General features: G+C 44.7%; 1 protein-coding gene and 1 long non-coding RNA gene across 2 annotated transcripts in view; both read right to left on the reverse strand.

The window, feature by feature from the left end:
* Nucleotides 1-1354: 1354 nt before the first annotated feature.
* LOC133116369 (uncharacterized) lies at nt 1355-2015 on the reverse strand. The gene is made up of 2 exons (XR_009705859.1): nt 1913-2015; nt 1355-1781 (listed from the first exon to the last, which is right to left on the reverse strand). It is a non-coding gene; the product is annotated as an uncharacterized LOC133116369 (long non-coding RNA).
* Nucleotides 2016-8523: 6508 nt separating this feature from the next.
* The window catches only part of LOC133121427 (scavenger receptor cysteine-rich type 1 protein M130-like), a 52141-nt gene continuing 33139 nt past the window's right edge, over nt 8524-27525 (reverse strand). Inside the window, exons 2-6 of the mRNA XM_061230591.1 lie at nt 22226-22317; nt 20872-21183; nt 17120-17431; nt 16347-16478; nt 8524-8582 (exon numbers count right to left, since the gene is read on the reverse strand). Of these exons, the coding sequence (XP_061086575.1) occupies nt 8524-8582; nt 16347-16478; nt 17120-17431; nt 20872-21183; nt 22226-22317 (907 nt within the window). The remainder of the gene's footprint in view (nt 8583-16346; nt 16479-17119; nt 17432-20871; nt 21184-22225; nt 22318-27525) is intronic.

Consider the following 27525-nt stretch of genomic DNA (forward strand, 5'->3'; position numbering starts at 1 on the left):
AGACCCCTCTAACTTATCCAGAATGCAGCAGCTCGTCTGGTCTTCAACCTTCCCAAATACTCACATCACCCCCCTGCTTACTTCCCTCCACTGGCTGCCTGTCATGGCTCACATCAGATTCAAAACATTGCTGCTGGCCTTCCAAGCAGTTAAGGGGTCTTCCCCAGCTTGCCTACAAAAAATCATCAAACCCTACATCCCTGCCAGACCTAATGTAATTTTCCCCACCCCAGTTCAAGCTGTACCTGTTATCTGCTCTGTTCAGTTCTGTTTTTGGATCTTTTGGTTTTGAACTCCACCTGGCTTTTTCGACTCTTCTTTTGATTCTTGGATTTGTGCTTCTGTTTTTCTGTCTCCTCGACTTATGAACTCTGCCTGTCCCACATTGACCTGTCTGCCTGGATCTCGACCTTTGCCTGTTTTCTGGATTGTGTTCTGGATCTGCCCCCCATCGACTGGGATGATGTGCATTCTTATTGTAGTTTGGTAATAGCAGTTTTAACATTCTGTTGCATTTTCTGGTTAAACGGTCACCCAACCATGGAGCTCAGGACACCCCTGTGGTTCCTAAAACGGAGGTTTTGCAGATACGTTGGCTCTCTCAGGATGATACTTTCCCTCTCCAGAGAATTACTGCACTTCCTTCCCTGATCTTTGCACCTGTGTTTACACTTTAATTCCCTCTGGATAAAAGTATCTGGAAAATGGAAGACACCCTAATGACATGTAACAGGGTAAAGACTGGAAAAGTGAAAATGATTTCCACAGAAGAGGCATCTTCTGCACTCAGCCGTGATCCCCGTGAAAGTGGAATGGTTGAAGGAACATGACAGAGTTCAATGTGTTGCCCTGGCCTCCAAATCCCCCAGATCTCAATCCGATGGAGCATCTGTGGGATGTGCTGGATAAACAAGTCCAATCCATGGAGGCCCCACCGCGCAACTTTCAAAAACCTTTTGCCAAATTTTATCATCAAAACACCATATTTTTAGACATTTGGATTCCACATATTGAAGAATTATACAGATTTTGAGAGAGCATTTCATAAAAATGAAACATTCATTTTTTTTAAATGCTCACATGTATTTCTTTGTCTTCAGCAATACCATCATATTAATGGCTGAGCATTAATATGATATTTTCAAGTAAAGCTTAAAAGACTTATTTTACTTTGTTCTTTCATTTTTTTAATTTATTTTTTATTGTGTATTTATGTTTTTATTCATTCGCTTGGAAAACTTATTGCAGGGATGGGTATAGTACATTGTTTTTTTGTTTTTTTTACATTTGTGATTCTGAAATAGGCGAAGAGTAACAGAGCTACATTACACTTTAAAAATAATGTAACACAGAGTTTAACATCTATCCAATTTAATACATACAGACACATGGTGACAAACATATTCAATTTCAGTCAATTTATGTCAATTTACTGCATCAGTGACCTAACCTAGAACAAACATACAGCAATCAAAGCAAACTAACTACAGGAAGATCACAAGTGCAGCCCAGGTGAATCAGAAACTCTGCTCATATTGTACAGATGCTGCGCTTTAAAGACACAACATCTTCCTGTTCCCATTCCCTAAAATGCCCCCATGACTGCACTCCCAATTTCCCCTCCTGCAAGCTGGGAAACATCACAATGATGAAAAAAGAGTCCTGAGCTCTCAGACTTCATTCTCATTTCACATAAGTACACGGACCCAGCCTCTGTGTGTTTTATATGGCAATTTCCACATTCCCTCCAGTGTAGCGGACAGCTGGTTCATTAGACGGCCCTGTACATCAACAAACACGTACAGACACAACAGATGAGAGAGAACTGTGAGTGAGCAGAGCTGCAGCCTGAGCCCTGAAACACACATCATGTTTTAGAGAGTAAGTGTGCATCCCAGTGAAAGCACATCACCTGGTCTCCTGTACCATTTCACACACAGTACAATGGTGGCCAGCAGGAGAGGAGCAGCACCCAGACCACACATCACTCTGCCTGTGGAGACACAGAGATGAGGGATGCATACTGCTATACATTGCTCCTGTGCTGAACATCACTCTGAACATAAGCATCTGCTACAGTAAGTGTAGTGTAATGCATCTGCTACAGTAAGTGTACTGTAATGCATCTGCTACAGTAAGTGTATGCAGTGTACTGTAATGCATCTGCTACAGTAAGTGTACTGTAATGCATCTGCTACAGTAAGTGTATGCAGTGAACTGTAATGTATCTGCTACAGTAAGTGTGTGCAGTGTACTGTAATGCATCTGCTACAGTAAGTGTACTGTAATGCATCTGCTACAGTAAGTGAATGCAGTGTACTGTAATGCATCTGCTACAGTAAGTGTACTGTAATGCATCTGCTACAGTAAGTGTATGCAGTGAACTGTAATGCATCTGCTACAGTAAGTGTGTGCAGTGTACTGTAATGCATCTGCTACAGTAAGTGTACTGTAATGCATCTGCTACAGTAAGTGTATGCAGTGAACTGTAATGCATCTGCTACAGTAAGTGTGTGCAGTGTACTGTAATGCATCTGCTACAGTAAGTGTATGCAGTGTACTGTAATGCATCTGCTACAGTAAGTGTATGCAGTGTACTGTAATGCATCTGCTACAGTAAGTGTATGCAGTGTACTGTAATGCATCTGCTACAGTAAGTAAATGCAGTGTACTGTAATACAGTGTACAGTGGACGCCATTTTGGCTCTACATCCAGAGTGGCCTTAGGCAGTGCTGTGGGAAGCAGACAGGGTCACTGTTCCGTTTTCACACCAGTGTATTTATGACTGTGGAGAAAACAAATCACCCTCACAGAGGGACAAAGGCAGCTGGAATTCTTTTATGAATACTATATCGAAAAGATATTCAATAATGAACGCCGGAAAAGTATGTTGGCAGTTATGGAACAAACAGGATAATACGTACTGCATTATGGGACCTTGCAAGTTTTACACACAGAAGAATATCATTCAGCCCTCACCTGTTACCTGTATGTGGACAGGGTGACTGTACTCTGTGTACCAGCACTCACCTGTTACCTGTATGTGGACAGGGTGACTGTACTCTGTGTAACAGCACTCACCTGTTACCTGTATGTGGACAGGATGACTGTGCTCTGTGTAACAGCACTCACCTGTTACCTGTATGTGGACAGGGTGACTGTACTCTGTGTAACAGCACTCACCTGTTACCTGTATGTGGACAGGGTGACTGTACTCTGTGTAACAGCACTCACCTGTTACCTGTATGTGGACAGGGTGACTGTACTCTGTGTAACAGCACTCACCTGTTACCTGTATGTGGACAGGGTGACTGTACTCTGTGTAACAGCACTCACCTGTTACCTGTATGTGGACAGGGTGACTGTACTCTGTGTACCAGCACTCACCTGTAACCTGTATGTGGACAGGGTGACTGTACTCTGTGTAACAGCACTCACCTGTTACCTGTATGTGGACAGGGTGACTGTACTCTGTGTAACAGCACTCACCTGTTACCTGTATGTGGACAGGGTGACTGTACTCTGTGTACCAGCACTCACCTGTTACCTGTATGTGGACAGGATGACTGTACTCTGTGTAACAGCACTCACCTGTTACCTGTATGTGGACAGGGGGACTGTACTCTGTGTACCAGACTGGGTTGCTCCTCCCTGCTCTGCAGCTGTACTCCCCAGTGTGTGCAAGAGCTGCAGCACTGAGGGTGTACGAGCCTTCAGCTGTAATGGCAATGAGGGCAGTGCCACTTGATCCATCTCCTTTGTACCAGTAATATTCCCAGCCAGCAGAGGGCACTGTGACCTCACAAGAGAGACTGACAGCTTGTCCTCTATATATCTGCCCATGTGGAGAGACCGTCAAGACAGCCTGGGGTGTCTCTGTAAGACAGAGAACAGACTGAGCTTCTCCCTCATAATAATGTTCTCATCAAACATACAGTGTAAACGGGCTTTAACCTGGTATTCAGCTGAGCGCATTTCACTCATCCATGTACTGGGAAACCATGTGACTGCCTCAGAGTAGGTGTGGGCGGGGTCAACGCTCTAACTGCTAGATCGGGGGTGTCTAATCAAATGGCAAATGGTCTGCATTTATATAGCGCCTTTATCCAAAGCGCTGTATAATTGATGGTTCTCATTCATCCATTCACACACACACACACCAACAGCAATTGGCTACCATGCAAGGCACCAGCCAGCTCATCAGAAGCAACTGGGCGTTAGGTGTCTTGCTCAGGGACACTTCGACACACCCAGGGGATCAACCAGCAACCCCCCGACTGCCAGACGACTGCTCTTACCCCCTGAGCCAATGTCGCCCCCAATCTTATCCAAAAAGGACCGGTGTGAGTGTGAGTTTTGTTTTTGCCCAGCACTACGATACCCCGATTCTGACGGGCTAAAACAAAAACCTGAACCTACCTTGGCCCTTTACAGATAAGATTACACACCCCTGTGCTATTGTCATGCAGATATGACTGCAGTGGAGCTGGTTAGGGTTACGGCTAAGAGCTAAAGCATTATGATTTCCCATTCTATCAGAACAGAGAGGACTGCATTCTGTTGATTTAAACAGTAACATGGTGGTTGAATGTGACACTTGCCAGTTGTCTTTAGGCAACAATAAAACAAATGTACATCAATTAGCTATGATTGATAGACCGTGTCCCCACTTTCCACACATTGTGGTTTGTTACCATAGCTACCTCCATGATAGACGCTCGCGTTGTGAGTTTTCACAAGCTAGCTAACTTACTATTTCAACTATGATCGATAGCTAAGGTAAGGATGCTGGCTTATCCAATAATAATTTTTGCTAGCTAGCTAGCCAAGTTAAGATAAAAGCACAACTATAAGTTAACGTCCTTATAAAAGCAAACTAGCTAGCTAGTGTTTTCAATAATGTCACCTCATGAAAAATTTGCTAGCCAGCTAAAGTCCTCATGTGACGCACTGCAAGGAGAACATTCTCAACCGGTTGAAAATAGGACAATACATTTAAAACGCTTACTTCTCCAAAACATAAGGACGGATATATTTAATACTTTCATGATCGTTTCTTCACAATGACCTCTTGGACAAATTACAAATAAAAACCGAGGAAGTGAGACCAACCACCAAGTGTTTTTTATTGTTAATATGCAGAAGCTAAAATATTAACAAAAAAAAAAAAAACAGCATGACAGTCAGAAATCAAACTCGAGATTCAGTGATCAGTGGCCTATAGATGGCAACCTGCAACCGATGTGGCGCGTCTGTGAGGTTCCCCATTGTAGCTATTTTTAGCATGAAACAAATCATATATAATCTGACATGGCAAACGTACAAAAACGAAAAACAGGGGTTTCCAATGGCAGTGCAGCTCACAACGCTGCAACTTATTTTGGGGCGTTTTTATAGCTTTTTCTGTTTTTGTTCTTTGTCGTTGTAGTACTATGACTCTTTTACTACTGATTTCAATGGGAGCAGCTGAAATGTGCCGCAGAAAGGGGGCGTGGCATTCCTCCATAAATACTACCCTGCCATATGCAAAACAATTAAAAGAGACATCAACACAAACTGCTCTTTTTGTGATGAATATCCAGAAACAGTTTTATGCCTATTTTGGCATTGTGGCAAGACCTTTGCAGATTTTTCATTGATAATATCTTTAAATAATTTAATTTATTTCGGGAAAAATAAATTTGATATTGATGCTGGCAAAATGTTTCATTCATAAATGTAAATTTAGTAATAAAAAACCTTACTTTGTTGTTTTCATGAAAGATGTTGAACAATATGTGAAACTACTTTCTAATTCAACAAACAAAAAGGCTATCAAGGCACTTAATGTTATATCTTATATTTTTCGAGTGTGATATACCCCTGGCTCTTTTGTTTTTGTTCTGTTTGTACACTATTCCCTGTATACTGAATTCATACTGTATTCCTTTGTTAATTAATAAAATAAATATATATATACTCTATGGTGCTGATTACGGTGGCAGTGATGATGAAGATGTTCATTACAAAGACGATGGTGGAAGACAGTGTGGTTTGATTATCTCAGAAACTTCTGCTGAACGATTTTCACACACACTTGTCTGTGGGCATAAATGCCTTCTTAATGAGAGAGGTCAGAGGAGAAGGGCCAGACTGGTCAAAGCTGACAGGAAGGTGACAGTAATGCAAATAACCACACATTACAACAGTGGTTTGCAGAAGAGCATCTCTGAACACACAACGCGTCTAAGCTCTAAGTGGATAGGCGACAGGAGCAGAAGACTCCAGTCTAAAAGATGAGTCTAATGTATACCTAATAAAGTGCTCACACTCAGTGAGCACTTCATAAGGTTTTTATTAGACTTTTCTTTGGACTTCTACTGCTCTTCTGCATACCACTGTTGTAATGTGTGGGTTGTTAAAGAACATTGGTAAGAGCTGTATAACACTGAGTCCTACCTGAGCAGATCACTCCAACATCATTTCCATGATTACAGGAATGTTTACCCCATCCTTGTGACCCACACTGCTTCAGTGAGGATTCTGATCCTCTGCAGAACATAACACGCATCCATATTCTCCCAGACCCTGGTCCAAAGTGAGCCTCTCCTAGTGCATCTACAGCATCTCCACAGCCCAGCTGTCTGCACACCACTACAGCACCACTCATGTCCCACCGATAACCACACACTGTCCCCCACTCTCCCCGATGGTAAACCTCCACTCTCCCAGCACAGGGGCTGCTACCATTCACCAGCCTCACATCCTCCCTGCCTGAGAGAGAAAGAGAGAGAGAGAGAGAGAGAGAGGGAGAGAGAGAGAGAGAGAGAGAGAGAGTTTTGGCAAAACATCACAATATGGCGGGTCCTATTCCTCTTAAACAGTCCATTAAAATATGTTTTTGAAAACATCTGAAGAGCAAAATAAACAAAATAGACATGCTGATTCATATTTTACCTGCAACACCTAGTTTGAAAGTTTGATCCTAGTTTTGTGAGCCATGCGAGCAGTGCTGGACTCAGTTGATTTGCATGGGCAGATCACGATATGTAAATACAGAACTGCCAAACGTACACGGCACTCACTGGACTGCGAACTTCACGCACCGCAAGCCTCTCCATAGAAAATGAATGGAATGTGTAGCATGCTGGATTTGGTGTGTGAGCACACTGGAATGTTCCTGCAATGTTTGTAATGTTTGTCAGCTTTGACCAGTCTGGCCCTTCTCCTCTGACCTCTCTCATTAACAAGGCATTTCTTCCCACTGAACTGCTGCTCGCTAGATGATTTCTGTTTTTCGCACCATTCTCTGCAAACTGTAGAGACTGTTGTGCGTGAAAATCCCAGGAGATCAGCAGAAACTCAAACCACCCTGTCTGGCACCAACATTAACCAGTCACTTAGATCACATTTCTTCCCCATTCTGACATTTGGCCTGAAAAACAGCTGAACCTCTTCATCATGTCTACATGCTTTTATGCATTGCTGCCGCATTATTGGCTGATTCAAATAGCATAGCATAGTGTAGCATAGTGGTTAAGGTAAATGACTGGGACACACAAGGTGGTTCTAATCCCGGTGTAGCCACAATAAGATCCGCCCTTGAGCAAGGCCCTTAACCCTGCATTGCTCCAGGGGAGGATTGTCTCCTGCTTAGTCTAATCAACTGTACGTCGCTCTGGATAAGAGCGTCTGCCAAATGCCAATAATGTAATGTAATGTAATGTAATGAGTAGAGGAATGAGAATGTTGAGATGGTTCTAAGTACATATCTGGGAGATCATCCAAACTCCACACTTGATTAAACTCACACATACTGACGTGTAACATTTCACAGTATAATGAATAAAGACCTTGTTAAATATAAACTCATATGGCCTATTAAGGGGCTATATTCACCCAGCATCACAGAAACTCTCACAGTGCACAGAAGACTCTTACCAGAACACACCATGCTCACATCGTTTCCATGGGAGCAGGGTTGATTCTGTGAGGCTGCTTTGGGGCAGAAGTTAATCTGAGATTCGTTGCCTCTACACTGAATCTCCTCTGCCCACACCGGGCCCTCGCCCTGGCCGAATGCAGCTGCCCCGCGCAGCTCTTTAGGAGCCCCACAGCCCAGCTCCCTGCACACAACCTCTGCGTCCTGCTGGTCAAAGTCAGCATCACACACCGTGCCCCAGGAGCTCCCATGATGCACCTCTACTCTCCCAGAGCACAGGTCAGTCCCGCCCACCAGCCTGACCTCTGCAGTTGAACAGAGAATAAAGAAAGAATCATCAGCAATGACCAGCACCTTATTCCAAAGACAACATTCAGCACAGCTGTCTGAACACAGGACTGCACAGCTATTATACATGGAGTACAGCAGTGTGAGATGAGCCAAGCCATCATGGTATTGTCATACCATCATGCACCCTGCTCCTGCTGAAGCTAAGCAGGTGTGGGCTTGGTCAGTACTTGGATGGGAGACCTCCTGGGAAACCTAAGTTGCTGCTGGAAGTGTTGTTGGGGGCCAGTTAGGGGGCGGACTTCCCTCTGGTTCAATTACCCCCAAAGCCCAAACACAGTGAGGGGGACACTGTGCTGTAGGAGACGCCATCTTTCAGAGGAGAAGTAAAACCGTGTTACTGACTCACTGTGGTCAGTAAAGATCCCATTACACTCTTCTCAAAGAGAAGGGGTTGCCTAGTGTCCTTTCTAAATTCCCAACCTGGCTCTCTGAACCAGCCACATAGTCATTCCCTGCCTTAATTGGAAAAAGCATTATTCTCTCCCTCTCCACCTCAGCTGGTGTGTGGTGAGCGTTCTGGTACAAAATGGCTGTTGTGCATCGCCCAGTTGGGTGCTACACATTGGTGGTGGTTGAGGCGAGTTTCCCCCTCATCACTACAAAGCGCTTTGAGTGTCTAGAAAAGTGTGATATAAATGCAATGATCTATCTATCTATCTAATCACACGTCTACTGCTGTGTGAGATGAGCCATCACACATCATCTGCAGTGTGAGATGAGTCAATCACGTGTACACTGTAGTGACAGACTGAGACTATAATGCAAAAACATTCTGATAGCTACAGAGCAAGAGCAAACACATCATAAATATGAGAGTCTGTTGCACTGTGTACATTCTAGATTAGTTCAGTGAATGGAACAATGCACACATAACATTATAATAGAACTTTAAAAATGTAATACTACGTTTTAGAGTTATGAAATTTAAATATTTGGAAAATTATGTATTTGTCTCTGAATATTAATACACAATATGCGCATTTAACTCCAATGTGCTGAGTTAGGTTAAGAACATTGGTAAGAGCTGAATAACACTGAGTCCTACCTGAGCAGATCACTCCAGCATCATCTCCATGATCACAGTGATGTTTGCCCCATCCTGGTGACCGACACTGCTTCAGTGAGGATTCTGATCCACTGCAGGACACACCATCCATCCATATTCTCCCAGACCCTGGTCCAAAGTGAGCCTCTCCTAGTGCATCTACAGCATCTCCACAGCCCAGCTGTCTGCACACCACTACAGCACCACTCATGTCCCACCGATAACCACACACTGTCCCCCACTCTCCCCGATGGTAAACCTCCACTCTCCCAGCACAGGGGCTGCTACCATTCACCAGCCTTATACTGTCTGAGAGAGAGAGAGAGAGAGAGAGAGAGAGAGAGAGAGAGAGAGAGAGAGAGAGAGAAAGGGGGAGAGAAAGAAAGCAAAGGAGAGAGATGTACTCAAATTAATTAATGAAATACAGAATTAATATAACTCTACAAGGGTTTCCTCCCTGTCCCAATTACTGGATTTAAAATAAAAGGTGCTTTCACCGATGTGTTTGCTAGATTGTAGAATGCTTTTTAACGGTGGCCAAAAGTGCCAAAAGAAGTGAAGATAATGCATAGATTTAACCGGTATACAGTACATGAACATCTTCTTCAGGAACATGGTTCTTTTGTGCAAACACTGTTGATAGATCTTTAAAATTGCTTAACCTGGTGTAGCGTGGGTTTATACCCCCAAGTTGTCAAGATACCCACACACCAAATCCAGCGACCAGTGACACATGGTGACAAATTGTTCCCCCAAGTTGTCCATATAATGGGCGGTACTGTAGGTGGGTTCTGTCTGATTGATCGCTCTATGGGATCAATACGAGGAGGGACGTAATCTACTGCAGAACACTGTCGGCACCTGATTGGACAGCACTGCGTCCGTTTGTTTTAGCAAAACATCACAATATGGCGGGTCCTATTCTCTTAAACAGTCCATGAAAATATGTTTTTGAAAACATCTGAAGAGCAAAATAAACAAAATACACTTGCTGATTCATATTTTATCTGCAACACCTAGTTTGAAAGTTTGATCCTAGTTTTGTGAGCCATGCGAGCAGTGCTGGACTCAGTTGATTTGCATGGGCAGATCACGATATGTAAACACAGAACCGCCAAACGTACACGGCACTCACTGGACTGCGAACTTCACGCACCGCAAGCCTCTCCATAGAAAATGAATGGAATGCATTGCATGCCCGATTTTCTCTGTGAGCACACTGTGATTTTCTTTACTTCCGGTTAATCCGATGGTCTGCCAACAACACAAAGTTTGGAAAAATCCAAAGAACACGTCATCCGTCGGCCATCATAAATATTGGCCACAAGGGGGCGCAGGAGCGTAACTGTCCGTTAACCATTCTCCATTCAACCCTGGTCCTGGAGAGCTACTGGGTCTGCTGGTTTTTGTTTTCACCTTAAAATCAGCACCCTACTGAGTACCAGGTAACCAGGTGAGGTGAGTTAGCTGTGTAATCATCTGCTCTACTTCATCAATTAAGTGCAGAGTAACAGCGAAAACCAGCAGACCCAGTAGCTCTCCAGGACCAGGGTTGGTGACCTCTGCTCTAGAGACTGTTGTGCATGAAAACCCCAGGAGATCAGCAGATACTCAAACCACCCTGTCTGGCACCAACATCAAACAGTCACTTAGATCACATTTCTTCTCCATTCTGACATTTGGTCTGAAAAACAGCTGAACCTCTTCACAATGTCTACATGCTTTTATGCATTTAGGTGCTGCCACATTATTGGCTGATCCAATATTTGCATTAACAAGCTGGTGTACAGGTCGACCCAATAAAGAGGTCACTGAGTATATAAGTTTGACTTTCCCAGATGTAAGAACAATTCTGCCCTGAATAGAGGAAATGAGGATGTTGAGATGGCTCTAAGTACATATCTGGGAGATCATCAAAACTCCACTCACTGACATGTAACATTTCACAGTATAATGAATAAAGACCTTGTTAAATATAAACTCATATGGCCTATTAAGGGGCTATATTCACCCAGTATCACAGAAACTCTCACAGTGCACAGAAGACTCTTACCAGAACACACCAGGCCCACATCGTTTCCATGGGAGCAGGGTTGATTCTGTGAGAGTGCTGTGGGGCAGAAGTTAATCTGAGATTCGTTGCCTCTGCACTGAATCTCCTCTGCCCACACCTGGCCCTCGCCCTGGCCGAATGCAGCTGCCCCGCGCAGCTCTTTAGGAGCCCCACAGCCCAGCTCCCTGCACACAACCTCTGCGTCCTGCTGGTCAAAGTCAGCATCACACACCGTGCCCCAGGAGCTCCCATGATGCACCTCTACTCTCCCAGAGCACAGGTCAGTCCCGCCCACCAGCCTGACCTCTGCAGTTGAACAGAGAATGAAGAGAGAATCATCAGCAATGACCAGCACCTTATTCCAGACAACATTCAGCACAGCTGTCTGAACACAGGACTGCACAGCTATTATACATGGAGTGTGAGATGAACCAATCACACATCTACTGCAGTCGGAGATGAGCCAATAATATTTACAAAATAAGAGCAACATAACAAGAAAGAACATAAACATGAGTCTGTTGCAACTGTGCAAACTCTGGTTAGTTCACCTCAGTTTAGAACACAACATAAAAAAATGAAATACTATGTTTGAGACACATGTAATATAAGTTTGTTTTTTTAAATGTACATATTCTCACGTAAATCCAAAGTGCCGTTTGGTATAAGACTATTGTAAGAGCTGAGTCCTACCTGAGCAGATCACTCCAGGATCCTCTCCATGATTACAGTCATGTTTACCCCATTCTAGTGACCCACACTGCTTCAGTGAGGATTCTGATCCACTGCAAGACACATCAGACACCCATATTCTCCCAGACCCTGGTCCAAAGTGACCATCTCTTAGTGCATCTACAGCATCTCCACAGCCCAGCTGTCTGCACACCACTCCAGCATCCCTCATGTCCCAGCCATCATCACACACTGTCCCCCACTCTCCCCGATGGTAAACCTCCACTCTCCCAGCACAGGGGCTGCCACCATTCACCAGCCTCACATCCTCCCTGCCTGAGAGAGAGAGTGAGGGAGAGAGAGAGAGAGAGAGGGAGAGAGAGAGAGAGAGAGAGATACTCAAATTAACTTGACGAATTAACAGATTTATGACAACTCAAGAAAGGATTCCTTTGACTTAAACTGAAAGATATTTGCTGCTATGCCTGAAAAGGCTTCAAGATTGCAGAAAGCCTTTTACCATTGGCCAACACGGCCTAAAGAAGTGAAGAATATGCATAGATTTTTTATGCTATACAGGATAGAAACATCTGTTGATAAACATTGTTCTTGTGTGCAAACACTAATTTAGACCTTTAATACTGTTTAGCCAGTTGTACCATTTTCCCTGTGACTTCAAAGGATGACCCCAGCAGTGTTTGTAGTCAGTGTCAGTCAGGTAGGAGGTTCGCCTCCCGCCAACATGGGCAGAATATCTCTAACCTCATCTTCCCTCCCAGATCCCCTGGTATTGATCTCTGTGTGGCTGGTGGCCTCTGGAACTGCCAGTCCGCCGTCCAGAAAGCAGACTTCATATCTGCCTATGCCTCCCACCTCAACCTTGAGTTTCTTGCTTTAACTGAAACGTGGCTCTCACCAGAGAACACAGCCACCCCGGCTGCCCTTTCCTCTGCCTTCTCTTTTTCCCACACACCCAGATCCTCTGGCAGAGGAGGTGGCACAGGTCTCCTAATCCCATCCTCATGGAGATCTAGTGTCTTCTCCTCATCCCTCTCCTTCTCCTCTTTTGAATTTCATGCGGTTTCTGTTACTCTGCCGTGCAAACTGTTTGTTATTGTTGTTTATCGCCCCCCGGGTCCTCTGGGAAACTTTTTGGATGAGATGGACATCCTCCTCAGCTCCTCACCTGTCAATGACACCCCCCTGATCCTCCTGGGTGACTTCAACCTCAACTCAGAGTCCACCCAGTCTACCTTTCTCTCCCTCCTCTCTTCTTTTGACCTTACCCTCACTCTTTCCCCTCCCACCCACAAAGCAGGCAACCTTCTTGACCTCATCTTCACAAGGAGCTGCACAACAACCAACATCTCTGTAACACCACTCCATATATCTCACCACTCCTTCATCTCTTTCTCTCTTCCACTCTCCTCCAACACCCATCCATCTCTCCCACCATCCACTGTCACCTGTCGACGGAACCTACGCCACCTGTCTTCTTCCACCCTCTCATCTACAATCCTCTCCTCCCTACCATCTGCGGAGTCTTTCTCTCGACTGTCTCCCGATGATGCGGCTACAACTCTCATGTCCTCCCTCTCATCTTCCTTTGACTCTCTGTGTCCCCTCACCACCAAACTAGCTCGGGCCTCCCCCCCCAGTCCATGGCTTTCTGATGCTCTACGAGCTGTCCGAACCGAACTGCGGGCGGCGGAGAGAAAATGGAAAAGGTCCTGTCTCCCCAGTGATATAGCTTCCTTCCATGCCCTCTTATCATCTTTCCATTCCTCTGTCTCTGTAGCTAAATCTTCCTTCTTTCACTCGAAAATTAACGCGGCCGCCTCTAATCCCCGCAAACTGTTTTCAACTTTCTCCTCTCTTCTGGCCCCCCTCCCCCCCCCCACCCCCCTCATCACTCACACCTGATGACTTAGTCTCCTTCTTTGAAAAGAAGGTCGATGCTATTCGCAATTCCTTCTCCCAACCCTCCACCCCTGCTGACCCTCCTACCCTCCCCAACTCCCTAACCTCCTTTTCTCCCCTCTCTGACGCCGACACACTGAAACTCCTTACTTCCCACCGCCCAACCACCTGTCCTCTTGACCCCATCCCCTCCCCCCTCCTACAATCTATATCTGAGGACATTCTCCCTTTTCTCTCCTCTCTAATCAAACCTCCCTCTCTTCCGGCACCATGCCCTCTTCCCTGAAGAGGGCCAGAGTCACTCCCCTCCTCAAAAAACCTACTCTTGACCCCTCTGCCCTGAACAACTACCGGCCTGTCTCTCTTCTTCCCTTTCTCGCTAAAACCCTGGAACGGGCGGTCTGCTCCCAACTGTCCACTTATCTTCTCCACAACAATCTCCATGACCCCAACCAGTCTGGCTTCAAGAGTGGCCACTCCACTGAAACCGCCCTGCTCGCGGTCACTGAGGCACTCCACTCTGCTAAAGCAAAATCCCTCTCCTCTGTCCTCATCTTCCTCGACCTGTCAGCCGCCTTCGATACAGTCAACCATGAGATTCTGCTCTCATCGGTGTCTGGGATGGGTGTCACAGGTTCTGCACTCGCTTGGTTTTCCTCCTACCTCTCTGGTCGCTCCTACCAGGTGACTTGGAGGGGCGCAGTCTCCGACCCTCAACCCCTACGAACTGGAGTCCTGCAGGGCTCGGTTCTTGGGCCTCTCCTCTTCTCGCTATACACCATGTCTCTTGGTTCTGTTATCTCTTCCCACGGCTTTTCTTATCACTCATACGCTGATGACACCCAACTCTTCATTTCCTTCCCCCCCGACACCCAAATCACCACACAGATCTCTGCCTGCTTGGCTGATATCTCTGCGTGGATGACTTCCCATCACCTGAAGCTCAACCTTGCCAAAACTGAGCTTCTCTACATCCCTGCTAAGTCCTCTCCGACAATCGACCTCTCATTGACTGTTGAGGACTTTGTAGTTTCCTCCTCCCGTACGGCAAAGAATCTTGGGGTGACTCTTGATAACTGCCTCACCCTGGCTCCACAAGTATCCTCCACTGCCAGAACCTGCAGGTTCTTTCTGTATAATATACGCCGTATCCGTCATCTCCTGACTGAGAAAGCCACCCAGCTCTTAGTCCAGGCGCTCGTCATTTCCTGCCTGGATTACTGCAACTCCCTCCTAGCCGGTCTCCCAGCGTGTGCCATCAAGCCCTGATCACCAATCAGCCCAGGTCGGCTCATGTCACCCCGCTTCTCATTGGCCTCCACTGGCTTCCCATTGCCGCACGCATCCGTTTCAAGGCCCTAGTGTTGGCATTTCAGGCTGCTAAGGGGACTGCCCGACCTTACATACAATCCCTGATCACTCCCTACTCCCCAGCTAGACCACTCCGGTCTGCCAAATCTGGTCGCCTTACGGTTCCCTCTCTACGTGCACCTGGCGGTCGAGCTGCACGTTCACGCCTGTTTTCCGTTCTGGTTCCTCAGTGGTGGAATGACCTGCCTACCACTGTCAGAACAGCAGAATCCCTCCCCCTATTTCGACGCAGACTCAAAACCCACCTTTTCAAACTCTACCTTAGTCCTCCCTCCTGATTTCCCCTGCCCCTCCTTTCTGATATCCCTATCCTTGTCTAACCCCCCCCCAAAAAAAAAAAAAAAAAAAAAAAAACTTCTGATGACAACTATGTTTAGAACAGCATTTCCTGTGTATTTTGCTAGTTTCTGGATGTGATGCTCTGACTTATGGTAGAACCTATGCACTTGTAAGTCGCTTTGGATTAAAAGCGTTTGCCAAATGACTAAAATGTAAATGTAAATGTAGTTGACAACATGCTTTTAATATTGCCACATTTGTTGGTTTAAGCAGAGCTTGAGGATATTATCTGTTCAGAGTCTGTAATATGTTTAATGAGAATGTATGTGTAATGTATAATTAAAGTGCTCTCGTAAAGAAATCAAATGCACTGCTGTGAAGGGAGTATGTCACATTTCCCGTGATTCAAATACAGAAACATTTTCAAAATAATTCTGACGTGTAACATTTCACAGTATAATGAATAAAGACCTTGTTAAATATTAACTCATATGGTCTATTAAGGGACTATATTCACCCAGCATCACAGAAACTCTCACAGTGCACAGAAGACTCTTACCAGTACACACCAGGCCCACATCGTTTCCATGGGAGCAGGGTTGATTCTGTGAGGGTGCAGTGGGGCAGAAGTTAATCTGAGATTCGTTGCCTCTGCACTGAATCTCCTCTGCCCACACCTGGCCCTCGCCCTGGCCGAATGCAGCTGCCCCGCGCAGCTCTTTAGGAGCCCCACAGTCCAGGTCCCTGCACACAACCTCTGCGTCCTGCTGGTCAAAGTCAGCATCACACACCGTGCCCCAGGAGCTCCCATGATGCACCTCTACTCTCCCAGAGCACAGGTTAGTCCCGCCCACCAGCCTGACCTCTGCAGTTGAACAGAGAATTAAGAGAGAATCGTCAGCAATGGCTGGCACCTTATTCCAGAGACAACATTCAGCACAGCTGTCTGAACACAGGCCTGCACAGCTATTATACGTGGAGTACAGCAGAGGGACACTGTGCTGTAGGAGACGTCATCTTTCAGAGGAGAAGTAAAACCCTGGGACTGACTCACTGTGGTCATTAACGATCCCAAAACACCCTTGGCAAAGAGAAGGGGTTGCCCAGAGTCCTGCATAAACATTCTGATAGCTACAGGGGCAACATAGCTCAGGCAGTAAAAGCAGGCGTCTGGCAGTCAGAAGGTTGCCTGGTTCGATCCCCCACCCAGGCTGTGTCAAAGTGTCCCTGAACAAGACACCAAACCCCCAAATGCTCCTGACGAGCTGGTCGGCGCCTTCGCTGTTAGTGTGTGAGTGTGTGTATGAATGGGTGAATGAGAAGCATCAATTGTACAGTGCTTTGGATGAAGGCGCTATATAAATTCCAACCATTTACCATTTACAGAGCAAGAGCAAGTACATCAGAAACATAAATATGAGAGCTTGCACAGTGTACATTCTGGATGAGTTCAGCAAATGGAACAATGCTCAGTTGGGTTAAGAGCTGAATAACACTGAGTCCTACCTGAGCAGATCACTCCAGCACCCTCTCTATGATCACAGTGATCTTCAGTCCATCCTTGTGACCCACACTGCTTCAGTGAGGATTCTGATCCACTGCAGAACACACCAGCCATCCATATTCTCCCAGACCCTGGTCCAAAGTGAGCCTCTCCTAGTGCATCTACAGCATCTCCACAGCCCAGCTGTCTGCACACCACCCCAGCAGCACTCATGTCCAAGCCATAATGACACACTGTCCCCCACCCTCCCTGATGGTAAACCTCCACTCTCCCAGCACAGGGGCTGCTACCATTCACCAGCCTCACATCTGTGCCTGAGAGAGAGAGAGAGAGAAAGAGAGAGAGAGAGAAAGAGAGGAGGGGATGAGCGTACACCATACTGCGGATTTAAAGGATATGACCCCAGCACTGTCTGCAGGAACAAAGAGCACACCCAAATCTCCATCTCCCTGGCTTTGTACACTGTACAGCAGTGACCGTTTTAAATGTTAAAATACTAGCCTAATACACTATATAAACTCAGTGAGCACTTTATTAGGTATTTTTGGTATTTATAACTTATTTATTACTTACCTCCAAAAAATCATCAGACCCTACACCCCTGCCAGACCTCTTCATCAGACCCTACACCCCTGCCAGACCTCTTCATCAGACCCTACACCCCTGCCAGACCTCTTCTTTCAGCCACCAAAGACCGCTTGGGGCCTCCCCCTCTCCACACTCCCCATGGAGGTCAGAACAGCAGAATCTCTTGCCATCTTCAAGCGCAAACTGAACCCTGTCCCTCCCTACCTCCCTGTAAACCTTAAGTGTTGTCTTTACCTGTGTTATTCACTTGTGTATTAGGATGTTTAGTATGGCTAGGTAAGCAGTTTGTTCCTACATTTTCTTGTTACGGTATTACGATTTAATTAAATAAAATAAAATAAAAAATTTCAAGAAATCTGATGATCAAATAGGCCCTGGTCCTTATCGTTGTTGTGCAGGTAGCAGTAGAAATTGTACTTCCCTCTAGGGTCTTTCAGCACACTTATCCCTGGTTATGGGTGTGCACTTTGCACTTTGTTGTATGTGGCTCTGGATAAGAGCGTCTGGCAAATGCCATTAATGTAATGTAATGTTATTTTTTAGACTTATTGGTCTTTTGCTGCAGTAGCCTATCCACTTAGAGGTTTGACATGTTGTGTGTTCACAGATGCCACTGCTGTAATGCGTAGTTGTTTGCGTTACAGTCAACATCCTGTCAGATTTGACCAGTCTGGCCCTTCTCCACTGACCTCTCTCATTAGCAAGGTGTTTTTGCCCACAGAGCTGCTGCTCACTGGATGTTTTTTGTTTTTCGCACCATTCTCCACAAACTCTAGAGACTGTTGTGCATGATCAGCAGTTACTCAAACCACCCTGTCTGGCACCAACAATCAACAAGTCACTTCGATAATTTTTAATCCCTATTCTGACATTTGGTCTGAAAAACAGCTTAATCTCTTCACCATGTCTGCAGTCTTTTATGCATTTAGGTGCTGCCACATTATTGACTGATTCAATATTTGCTTTAACAAGTTGGTGTACAGGTCTACCTAATGAAGTGGTCACCTTGTGTATAAGTTTGCCTTTCTCAGATGTAAGAACAGTTCCGCCCTGAATAGAGGAAATGAGGGTGTTGAGATGGTTCTGAGTACATATTTGGGAGATCATCCAAACTCCACACTTGATTAAACTCACACACACTGACGTGTAACGTTTCACAGTATAATCAATAAAGACCTTGTTAAATATAAACTCATAAGGCCTATTAAGGGGCTATATTTCTCACGTTTCATGTTTGTCACATCATGTTTCATGTTTAGTTATTGTCTTATTTATGTTATTGTCGGTGGCAAGGATGGTGCAGTGGGTAGCACTGCTGCCTCACAGCAAGCAGGTCCTGGGTTCGAATCCCGTTCGGCCGGGGCCTCTCTGTGTGGAGTTTGCATGTTCGACCCGTGTTTGTGTGGGTTTCCTCCGGGTACTCCGGTTTCCTCCCACAGTCCAAAGACATGCAGGTTAGGTAGATTGGAGAGTCTAAATTGCCTGTAGGTATGAGTGTATGAGTTAGTGAGTCAATGGTGTGTGTGTGGGTTGAGCTTTAGATGGTGGTTGTCCATCCAGATCTGGATGTCCCTCAGGCAAGCAGAGATACGGGCTGAAACCTGCGTATCAGCGTGCGGGAACGAGACGAAGAGTTGGGTATCGTCCGCGTAGCAGTGGTAGGATAGCCCATGTGCAGTGATCATAGGGCCAAGGGAGCGAGTGTAAAGAGAAAAAAGAAGCGAGCCTAGGACTGAGCCCTGGGGAACTCCTGTGGCGAGGGGCCGAGGTGTTGATACCGAACCAGCCCAGGCAACCTGGAAGGAGCGACCAGAGAGGTAGGACTCAATCCAGTCCAGGGCTGTGCCACAGATGCCCGTTGCTGACAGGGCAGACAGGAGGATGGAGTGATCCACAGTGTCGAAGGCAGCAGAGAGATCTAGAAGAATGAGGACAGAGGAGAGGGAGGCTGCTCGTGCGGCATGGAGTGACTCACTGACAGAGAGGAGCGCAGTCTCTGTCGAGTGGCCTGATCTGAAGCCAGACTGATGGGGGTCTAGCAGGTTGTTGTTAGAAAAGAAAGAAGAAAGTTGAGTAGAAGCGGCTCGTTCTATAGTTTTAGAAAGGAAAGGAAGAAGAGATACCGGGCGGTAGTTCTGGATGATGGAGGGATCCAGAGTAGGCTTTTTTAGCAGCGGAGTGATGTGGGCCCTCTTGGAGGATGCCGGAAAACAGCCGGAAGACAGGGAGGAGTTGACAAGGGAGGTGACAAATGGGAGAATGTCAGGTGTGATAGTTTGGAGAAGAGAAGAGGGGATAGGGTCAAGGGCACAGGTTGTAGGGCGGTGGCAGAGCAGGAGTTGAGAAACATCAGAGTCTGTAAGGGGGGAGAAAGTGGAAAAGGAAGGGATGGGCCTAGAGGGGGGCGGTGCTTGTAAAGGATCTACGGATGACTGTGACCTTCTCATCAAAGAAATCAGCAAAGTCATCAGCAGCAAAGGAGGACTGAGGAGGAGGAGGCGGTTCATTGAGGAGAGAGGAGAAAATAGAGAAAAGTTTCCGGGGGTTAGAACCGGAGTTCTGAATTTGTGTTGTGTTGTGTTGACTAATGCTAGGGCAGGATAGTTTTATTACGAACAGTTACTAATTATCTTGTTTACTTGTCAATCCTCCACACCTGATGTCCATTCACATGCTGCTCTCAAGCTAATTGTCTATACCTGTCTACTGTCTATTGTCTGTAGCTAAGTGCACTTTTAAGCATTTTGTCAGGCTATTGTCTACCCGTTACAATCCAAGCCTGTTTATTGACCAAAGATGATTGACTTCTGTTTTGTTGACAATTGCCTGCCTGTACCACAACTTTGCCTGCTGCTTTGTGCTTTTGCCCCGCGGAGCGGACTTTGGTCTTGACTCTTGCGCCATCATCGACCCCAACCCTACTGCCCTGCTGAAAGCTTTCCTGGTTACTGGACTTTTTGCATGGTTTACTGTTTTCAAGACTGCCTTATCCCTCGGTACAGTACTTTGGTTTTGGCTGGATTTCATGTGTATGAACTTTGCTTGTTTTTCGACGACACTCTGACAACATCTCTGTTGTCTGAGTCATGCATTTTGGGTCCAACCCCCCATGCACCATCTCAATATTCACCCAGCATCACAGAAACTCTCACAGTGCACAGAAGACTCTTACCAGAACACACCAAGCCCACATCGTTTCCATGGGAGCAGGGTTGATTCTGTGAGGGTGCTGTGGGGCAGAAGTTAATCTGAGATTCGTTGCCTCTACACTGAATCTCCTCTGCCCACACCTGGCCCTCACCCTGGCCGAATGCAGCTGCCCCGCGCAGCTCTTTAGGAGCCCCACAGCCCAGCTCCCTGCACACAACCTCTGCGTCCCGCTGGTCAAAGTCAGCATCACACACCGTGCCCCAGGAGCTCCCATGATGCACCTCTACTCTCCCAGAGCACAGGTCAGTCCCGCCCACCAGCCTGACCTCTGCAGTTGAACAGAGAATAAAGAGAGAATCATTAGCAATAACCAGCACCTTATTCCAAAGACAACATTCAGCACAGCTGTCTGAACACAGGACTGCACAGCTATTATACATGGAGTACAGCAGTGTGAGATGAGCCAAGCCATCATGGTATTGTCATACCATCATGCACCCTGCTCCTGCTGAAGCTAAGCAGGTGTGGGCTTGGTCAGTACTTGGATGGGAGACCTCCTGGGAAACCTAAGTTGCTGCTGGAAGTGTTGTTGGGGGCCAGTTAGGAGGCGGACTTCCTTCTGGTTCAATTACCCCCAATGCCCCAACACAGTGAGAGGGACACTGTGCTGTAGGAGACGCCATCTTTCAGAGGAGGAGTAAAACCGTGGTCCTGACTCACTGTGGTCATTAACGATCCCAAAACACTCTTGGCAAAGAGAAGGGGTTGCCCAGTGTCCTGCCTAAATTCCCAAACTGGCTCTCTCAACCTGCCACTTGATTTAATTAGAGAAAGCATTATTCTCTCACTCTCCACCTCAGCTGGTGTGTGGTGAGCATTCTGGTGCAAAATGGCAGCTGTGCTTCACCCAGTTGGGTGCTACACATTGGTGGTGGTTGAGGCGAGTTTCCCCCTCATCACTGGAAAGCGCTTTGAGTGTCTAGAAAAGTGTGATATAAATGCAATGATCTATCAATCTATCTAATCACACGTCTACTGCTGTGTGAGATGAGCCATCACACATCACCTGCAGTGTGAGATGAGTCAATCAAGTGTACACTGTAGTGACAGACTGAGACTATAATGCATAAACATTCTGATAGATAGCACTGTGTACATTCTGGATTAGTTCAGTGAATGTAACAATGCACACACTACTTTAGAACACAACTTGAAAAAATGTAACACTATGTTTTAGAGATTATGAGATTTAAAGATTCGTAATATTATCTATTTGTCGATGAATATTAATACACTATATCCTCACTTAACTCCAATGTGCTGAGTTGGGTTGAGAACATTGGTAACAGCTGAATAATACTGAGTCCTACCTGAGCAGATCACTCCAGCATCCTCTCCAGGATCACAGACATCTTCCCCCCATCCTAGTGACTCACACTCATTCAGTGAGAATTCTGATCCACTGCAGTACACAGCACCCAGCCTTATTCTCCTAGACCCTGGTCCAAAGTGAGCCTCTCCTAGTGCATCTACAGCATCTCCACAGCCCAGCTGTCTGCACACCACCCCAGCATCACTCATATCCCAGGCATAATGACACACTGTCCCCCACTCTCCCTGATGGTAAAGCTCCACTCTCCCAGCACAGGGGCTGCTACCATTCACCAGCCTCACATCCTCCCTGCCTGAGAGAGAGGGAGAGAGAGAGAGAGAGAGAGAGAGAGAGAGAGAGAGAGAGAGGCGGGGGGAGGTGGGAGAGAGAGAGAATTAACTTGACGAATGAACAGATTTAAGACAACTCGAGAAAGGTTTCCTTTGACTTAAACTAAAAGGTATTTGCTGCTATGCCTGTAAAGGCTTCAAGATTGCAGAATGCCTTTTACCATTGGTCAACATTGCCTAAAGAAGTGAAGATTATGCATTGATTTTCTATGCTATACAAGATGGAAACATCTTCTTGATATACATGGTTCTTGTGTACAAACACTGATTATAGATCTTTACTGTTTAGCCTGTTGTACCATATTCCCTGTGGCTTCACAGGGAAAAGGATGACCCCAGCAGTGTCTGCAGGAACACATGGACACCACTAGGGTGTGCTCTATCTGCCTTGCTTTGTGCACTGGACACCAGTGATATGAGCTCTGCCAGTGAGGCCTGTCACATGACTGATTAAGCAGATGACACTCCTGTGACAGTGCTCATCTCTCAGGGAGAAGAAGCCCCTACAGACTGCAGGGACACACGTTGGCCACAAGGGGAACCTTTTACTTTGTCAGACACAAAAACTGTTTCACTGCCCTGATAATTGGAAGGAGAATGCTGATATGGTATTAAAAAGCACTTGCAGATATCAGAAGTTCCATGCCATTACAAAAAAGGACATAGTCAAAATGTAATCAGGATCTACTTTGTACAAAAAATAAGAGTTGTAAAACTGAGATGATGTGCATTCTTATTGTTGTTTGGTAATAGCGGTTTTAACATTCTGTTGCATTTTGTGGTCAAACAGTCACCCAACCATGGAGCTCAGTAGACCCCTGTGGTTCCTAAAACGGAGGTTTTGCAGATACGTTGGCTCTCCTGGGATGATACTTTCCCTCTCCAGAGAATTACTGCACTTCCTTCCCTGATCTTTGCACCTGTGTTTACACTTTAATTCCCTCTGGATAAAAGTATCTGGAAAATGGAAGACATGTAACATGGTATAGACTGGAAAAGTAAAAATGATTTCCACAGAAGAGGCATCTTCTGCACACAGCCGTGATCCCCTGCAGATGGGGAAGGATGGTTCCTCTAAAGAAGTGTCGAAGTGAATCTTGGTTAAAGAGTAATATCCCAACACATATAATTGATGTATCTGGTTATGTTTGTTTTAGAAAAGACAGATTGATGGGGGGGGGGTGGAGTGTTGATCTATATTAGAGATACTTTTAAATCTGTTCAAATTAAACACCTTTAGAATGCGTGGCTATTAATGTAGTCTTGTCAACAAAAATGAAATGTAATCTTGTGACACTATGTAATCCTCCCTCACATGGTGTTTCATTTTACCAGGATTTTGATGAATTCATTAAACAGATAAATTGTCGCTGTGAAACTATCTTTTTCTGAGACTTCAATATAAATTCGTGAACAAAAGCAGTGAGCAAAAACTGAAAACAATGTATTCAAAACATAATTTTCACCAAATAATTAAAGGACCAACAAGACTTACTAAAGTCACTAAAACCCTTATTGATTTAATCTTCACAAATAGAACTGAGCGAGTGACAAAGACGTACAATTTAATTACAGGTCTGTCCGACTATAATATGATTTTAATTGTTAGAAAATTATCCAGAGTTCACAGGCATCCCAAAGAATAAAATAACACAATTTGAAAATGAATTACTGAATATTAATTGGGATAACATTAAACAAATTCAGGATTTAAATACCTTCTGTACTACAATGACAAAAACACTTTATAGATGTGGTTCAGAAATACACTCATTGAAGCACCCACAGCGTAGTAGGGCTTTACTGTGGCAGAATAAGGATATTCGCCACCTGATGAAAAAACATGTTACTTCATGCAGTTGATCACAGAATCAGAGGGGAAAAGCTTGGCACTTTGGAAGCACTTAAATTATTTTAGCCAATTGAGTGCTTAACCCACAAAAATCAACAGTGGAATTGATTATAGAAATGAGTTAGTAATGATAGTATTGAAATTGCAAACAAATTTAATAAATGTTTTACTCAATCAGCTGAGGAAATGGCAGCAAGTTTCCAACCAGTACAGGTAAAAGATACACTGAGAGACAAATCAACATCCTTTTATATTAAAGAAGTAGATCAAAGGAAGACTGGTAAGGTTATCACGCAGTGAAGGCAATCTAAGGCCAAGGATAATTTTGTTATTTTGTTTACAAAAAAAAACATAGTTCTCTTCTCTTAACGGCAGTAACACATGTGGTCAATTTATCAATCAGAACGAATGAGTTTCCTCAGCATTGGAAATCGGTAACTATCACTCCAATTTCTAGTCTGGAGCACTTGACCAGGTCTGTAACTACAGACCAATTTCAATTTTATCAGCACTCTCAAAGGTTCTTGAAAAGTGCTAAACAACTTGTTGATTACCTTCAAAGTAATCACTTTCTGCACCCCAAACAATTTGAATTCAGACCAAGGTACTCAACAGAGTTAGCAAACTGTTACCTCACTGAAACTATAAAACAGTCATTAGATGAAGGCAGTGTAGTGGGAGCAGTATTTTTGTACTGTGAACCATGAAATTCTTTCAAATAAACTGCAACGATTTCTCTTTTCAAACAATGCAATAACCTGCTTTAGATCTTATCTTGAATACAGAGAGCAATGTGTTAGAATAAATTCTACCCAGTCATCTGTCCAAACTTGCCAAATGGGAATCCCATAAGGTTCAATTTTAGGCCCTTTACTTTACTAGTTTATATGTAAATGACTTACCTGATAGCTGTAAAAGAGTTAGATGCCAAATGTATGCGGACGACACAATTATATATGTGCATCCAAAAAAACCCTCATATGGCAGCAGAGATGCTCACAAAATAAATGTCTGGTGTGTCACAGTGGCTCTGAAATAATCATCTGACTCTGAACTGTAATAAGACGGTCTCAATGTGCTTTTTAATAAAAAATACATTTCAATGAAAATTTAAGAATAAAGATTGACGAGCAAGAGATAGATGAGGTACATGAAATGACATTTTTAGGTGTTAATTTAGACTCTCAGCTTAAGTTCGATAAACATGTAAAGAGGTTGTGCAAAACTGTCAAAACAAATTTCAATTGCTTCCGCTTAATTAGACATTACATACCTATTAAGGCAGCACAGCAGTTTATGCATGCCATTATATTTTCTCATTTATCATACTGTATAACGGTTTGGGGCCAGGCCAACCAAACAACAACTACACCCATCAGGTCGTTATATAAACAGGCACCATTGCCTAATTTCACAGAAACATAACATGCTTTGACAGTTTTGTAAATGTACCATTTATTAAACTTATTTTGAAGTGTGAACAACCTTGCCCCAGAAATAAAACAAACAAAACAGTGGAATCAGAGGTGCAACAACTGGAAATCACAGAGCAGCAAAACGCAGAACAACATTTGGTCAGTCTTCTTTCTCAGTAAGAAGTATACAACTGCGGAACGCATTACCATCTGAAATTAAAACATTGAAAGAGCTCAAGATTTTTAAACACACATGCTGAAACTGAAGCAAGTCGGTGAACACTGATTTTATGTATTATTAACATTTTGATTTTTGTCTTTGCCCTTATTTTAGTGTTTGTACTTATTTTAGTCTTTTATCTGTACCGCTTTTTAATGTTTAGGTATTATTTTTAGTTCAATGCTTCTGTATTTCCCGTTTTAACTTTAAAAAACCTGGCCCGGGACAGGGGTTGCACATTAGCCATGGCTAGAAACCTGTAGGCATCTACTTTGCATTTTATATATATAAAGCAAAAAGTGTTTTTAATGTTTCACATTTGTGATGGTTTTGTTTTCAGTCAAATGTTGTTTTCACCATGAGGAAACAGTTCATATCTGTAGTTGTGCTTCATGAAATGCCTGCCCGTTAAACAATCACTATTTATCAGGATATCTTTTTTAAATTTCTTGTTAAATTTCCATATTTTTTTATTAAATTTTATTTTAGTTGACAACATGCTTTTAAAAAAAAACATGCCACATATTCAACCCAATGTGAGCTTGAAATATAATATTGCATATAATATTATTATTATATATTGGTATAAGAAGAGGTTGAGGATATTAACTGTTCAGAGTCTGTTATTTTAAAAGATTTCCATCAGAAGTCTGACTCTGGATCAATGTTGCTTTAGACCTGCTTAGAAAGTTAAGGTTTCCACAGGCGTTACCACTAGTAGAGGCGGCACGGATGGTGCAGTGGTGCAGCACTGCCGCCTCACAGCAAGGAGGTCCTGGGTTCGAATCCCCGTCGGCCAGGGCCTCTCTGTGCGGAGTTTGCATGTTCTCCCTGTGTCTGCGTGGGTTTCCTCCGGGTACTCCGGTTTCCTCCCACAGTCCAAAGACATGCATGTTAGGCTGATTGGAGAGTCTAAATTGCCCGTAGGTGTGAGTGTGTGAGTGTGTGAGTGAATGGTGTGTGTGCCCTGCGATGGACTGGCGACCTATCCAGGGTGTATTCCTGCCTTTCGCCCAATGTATGCTGTGATAGGCTCCAGCCCCCCTGCGACCCTGATCAGGATAAGCGGGTTCAGATAATGGATGGATGGATGGATTACCACTAGTACTTAGTAATAGTGTTTGTGTACTATATTTATAGCTATAATTTTTTCTCTGTCATTTTTTAAAAATATATATATTTAAAATAATTTATTAAAGTGCTCTCATGAGGAAATGAGCACTGCTGTGAAGAGAGTGTGCCAATTTCCTGTGAATCAAATACAGAAACATTTTCTACATAATTCATAATAACATTTGTTTGATGAAAACTCAATGAATCATGCAGAGAAATGTCCCTCCAGTAATCTGTGGTGTTCAGAGGCTGCCTGTAACCCTGCTCTTACTGGAGAGCCCTTTGACCAGCAGACCCTCTGACCCCTTGGCCCTGGCCCCCAGTCTCTGACCCTGACTGGGTGTGGAG

This window comes from Conger conger, chromosome 2 (genome assembly GCF_963514075.1).
Source record: "Conger conger chromosome 2, fConCon1.1, whole genome shotgun sequence".
Classification (NCBI taxonomy): Eukaryota; Metazoa; Chordata; class Actinopteri; order Anguilliformes; family Congridae; genus Conger; species Conger conger.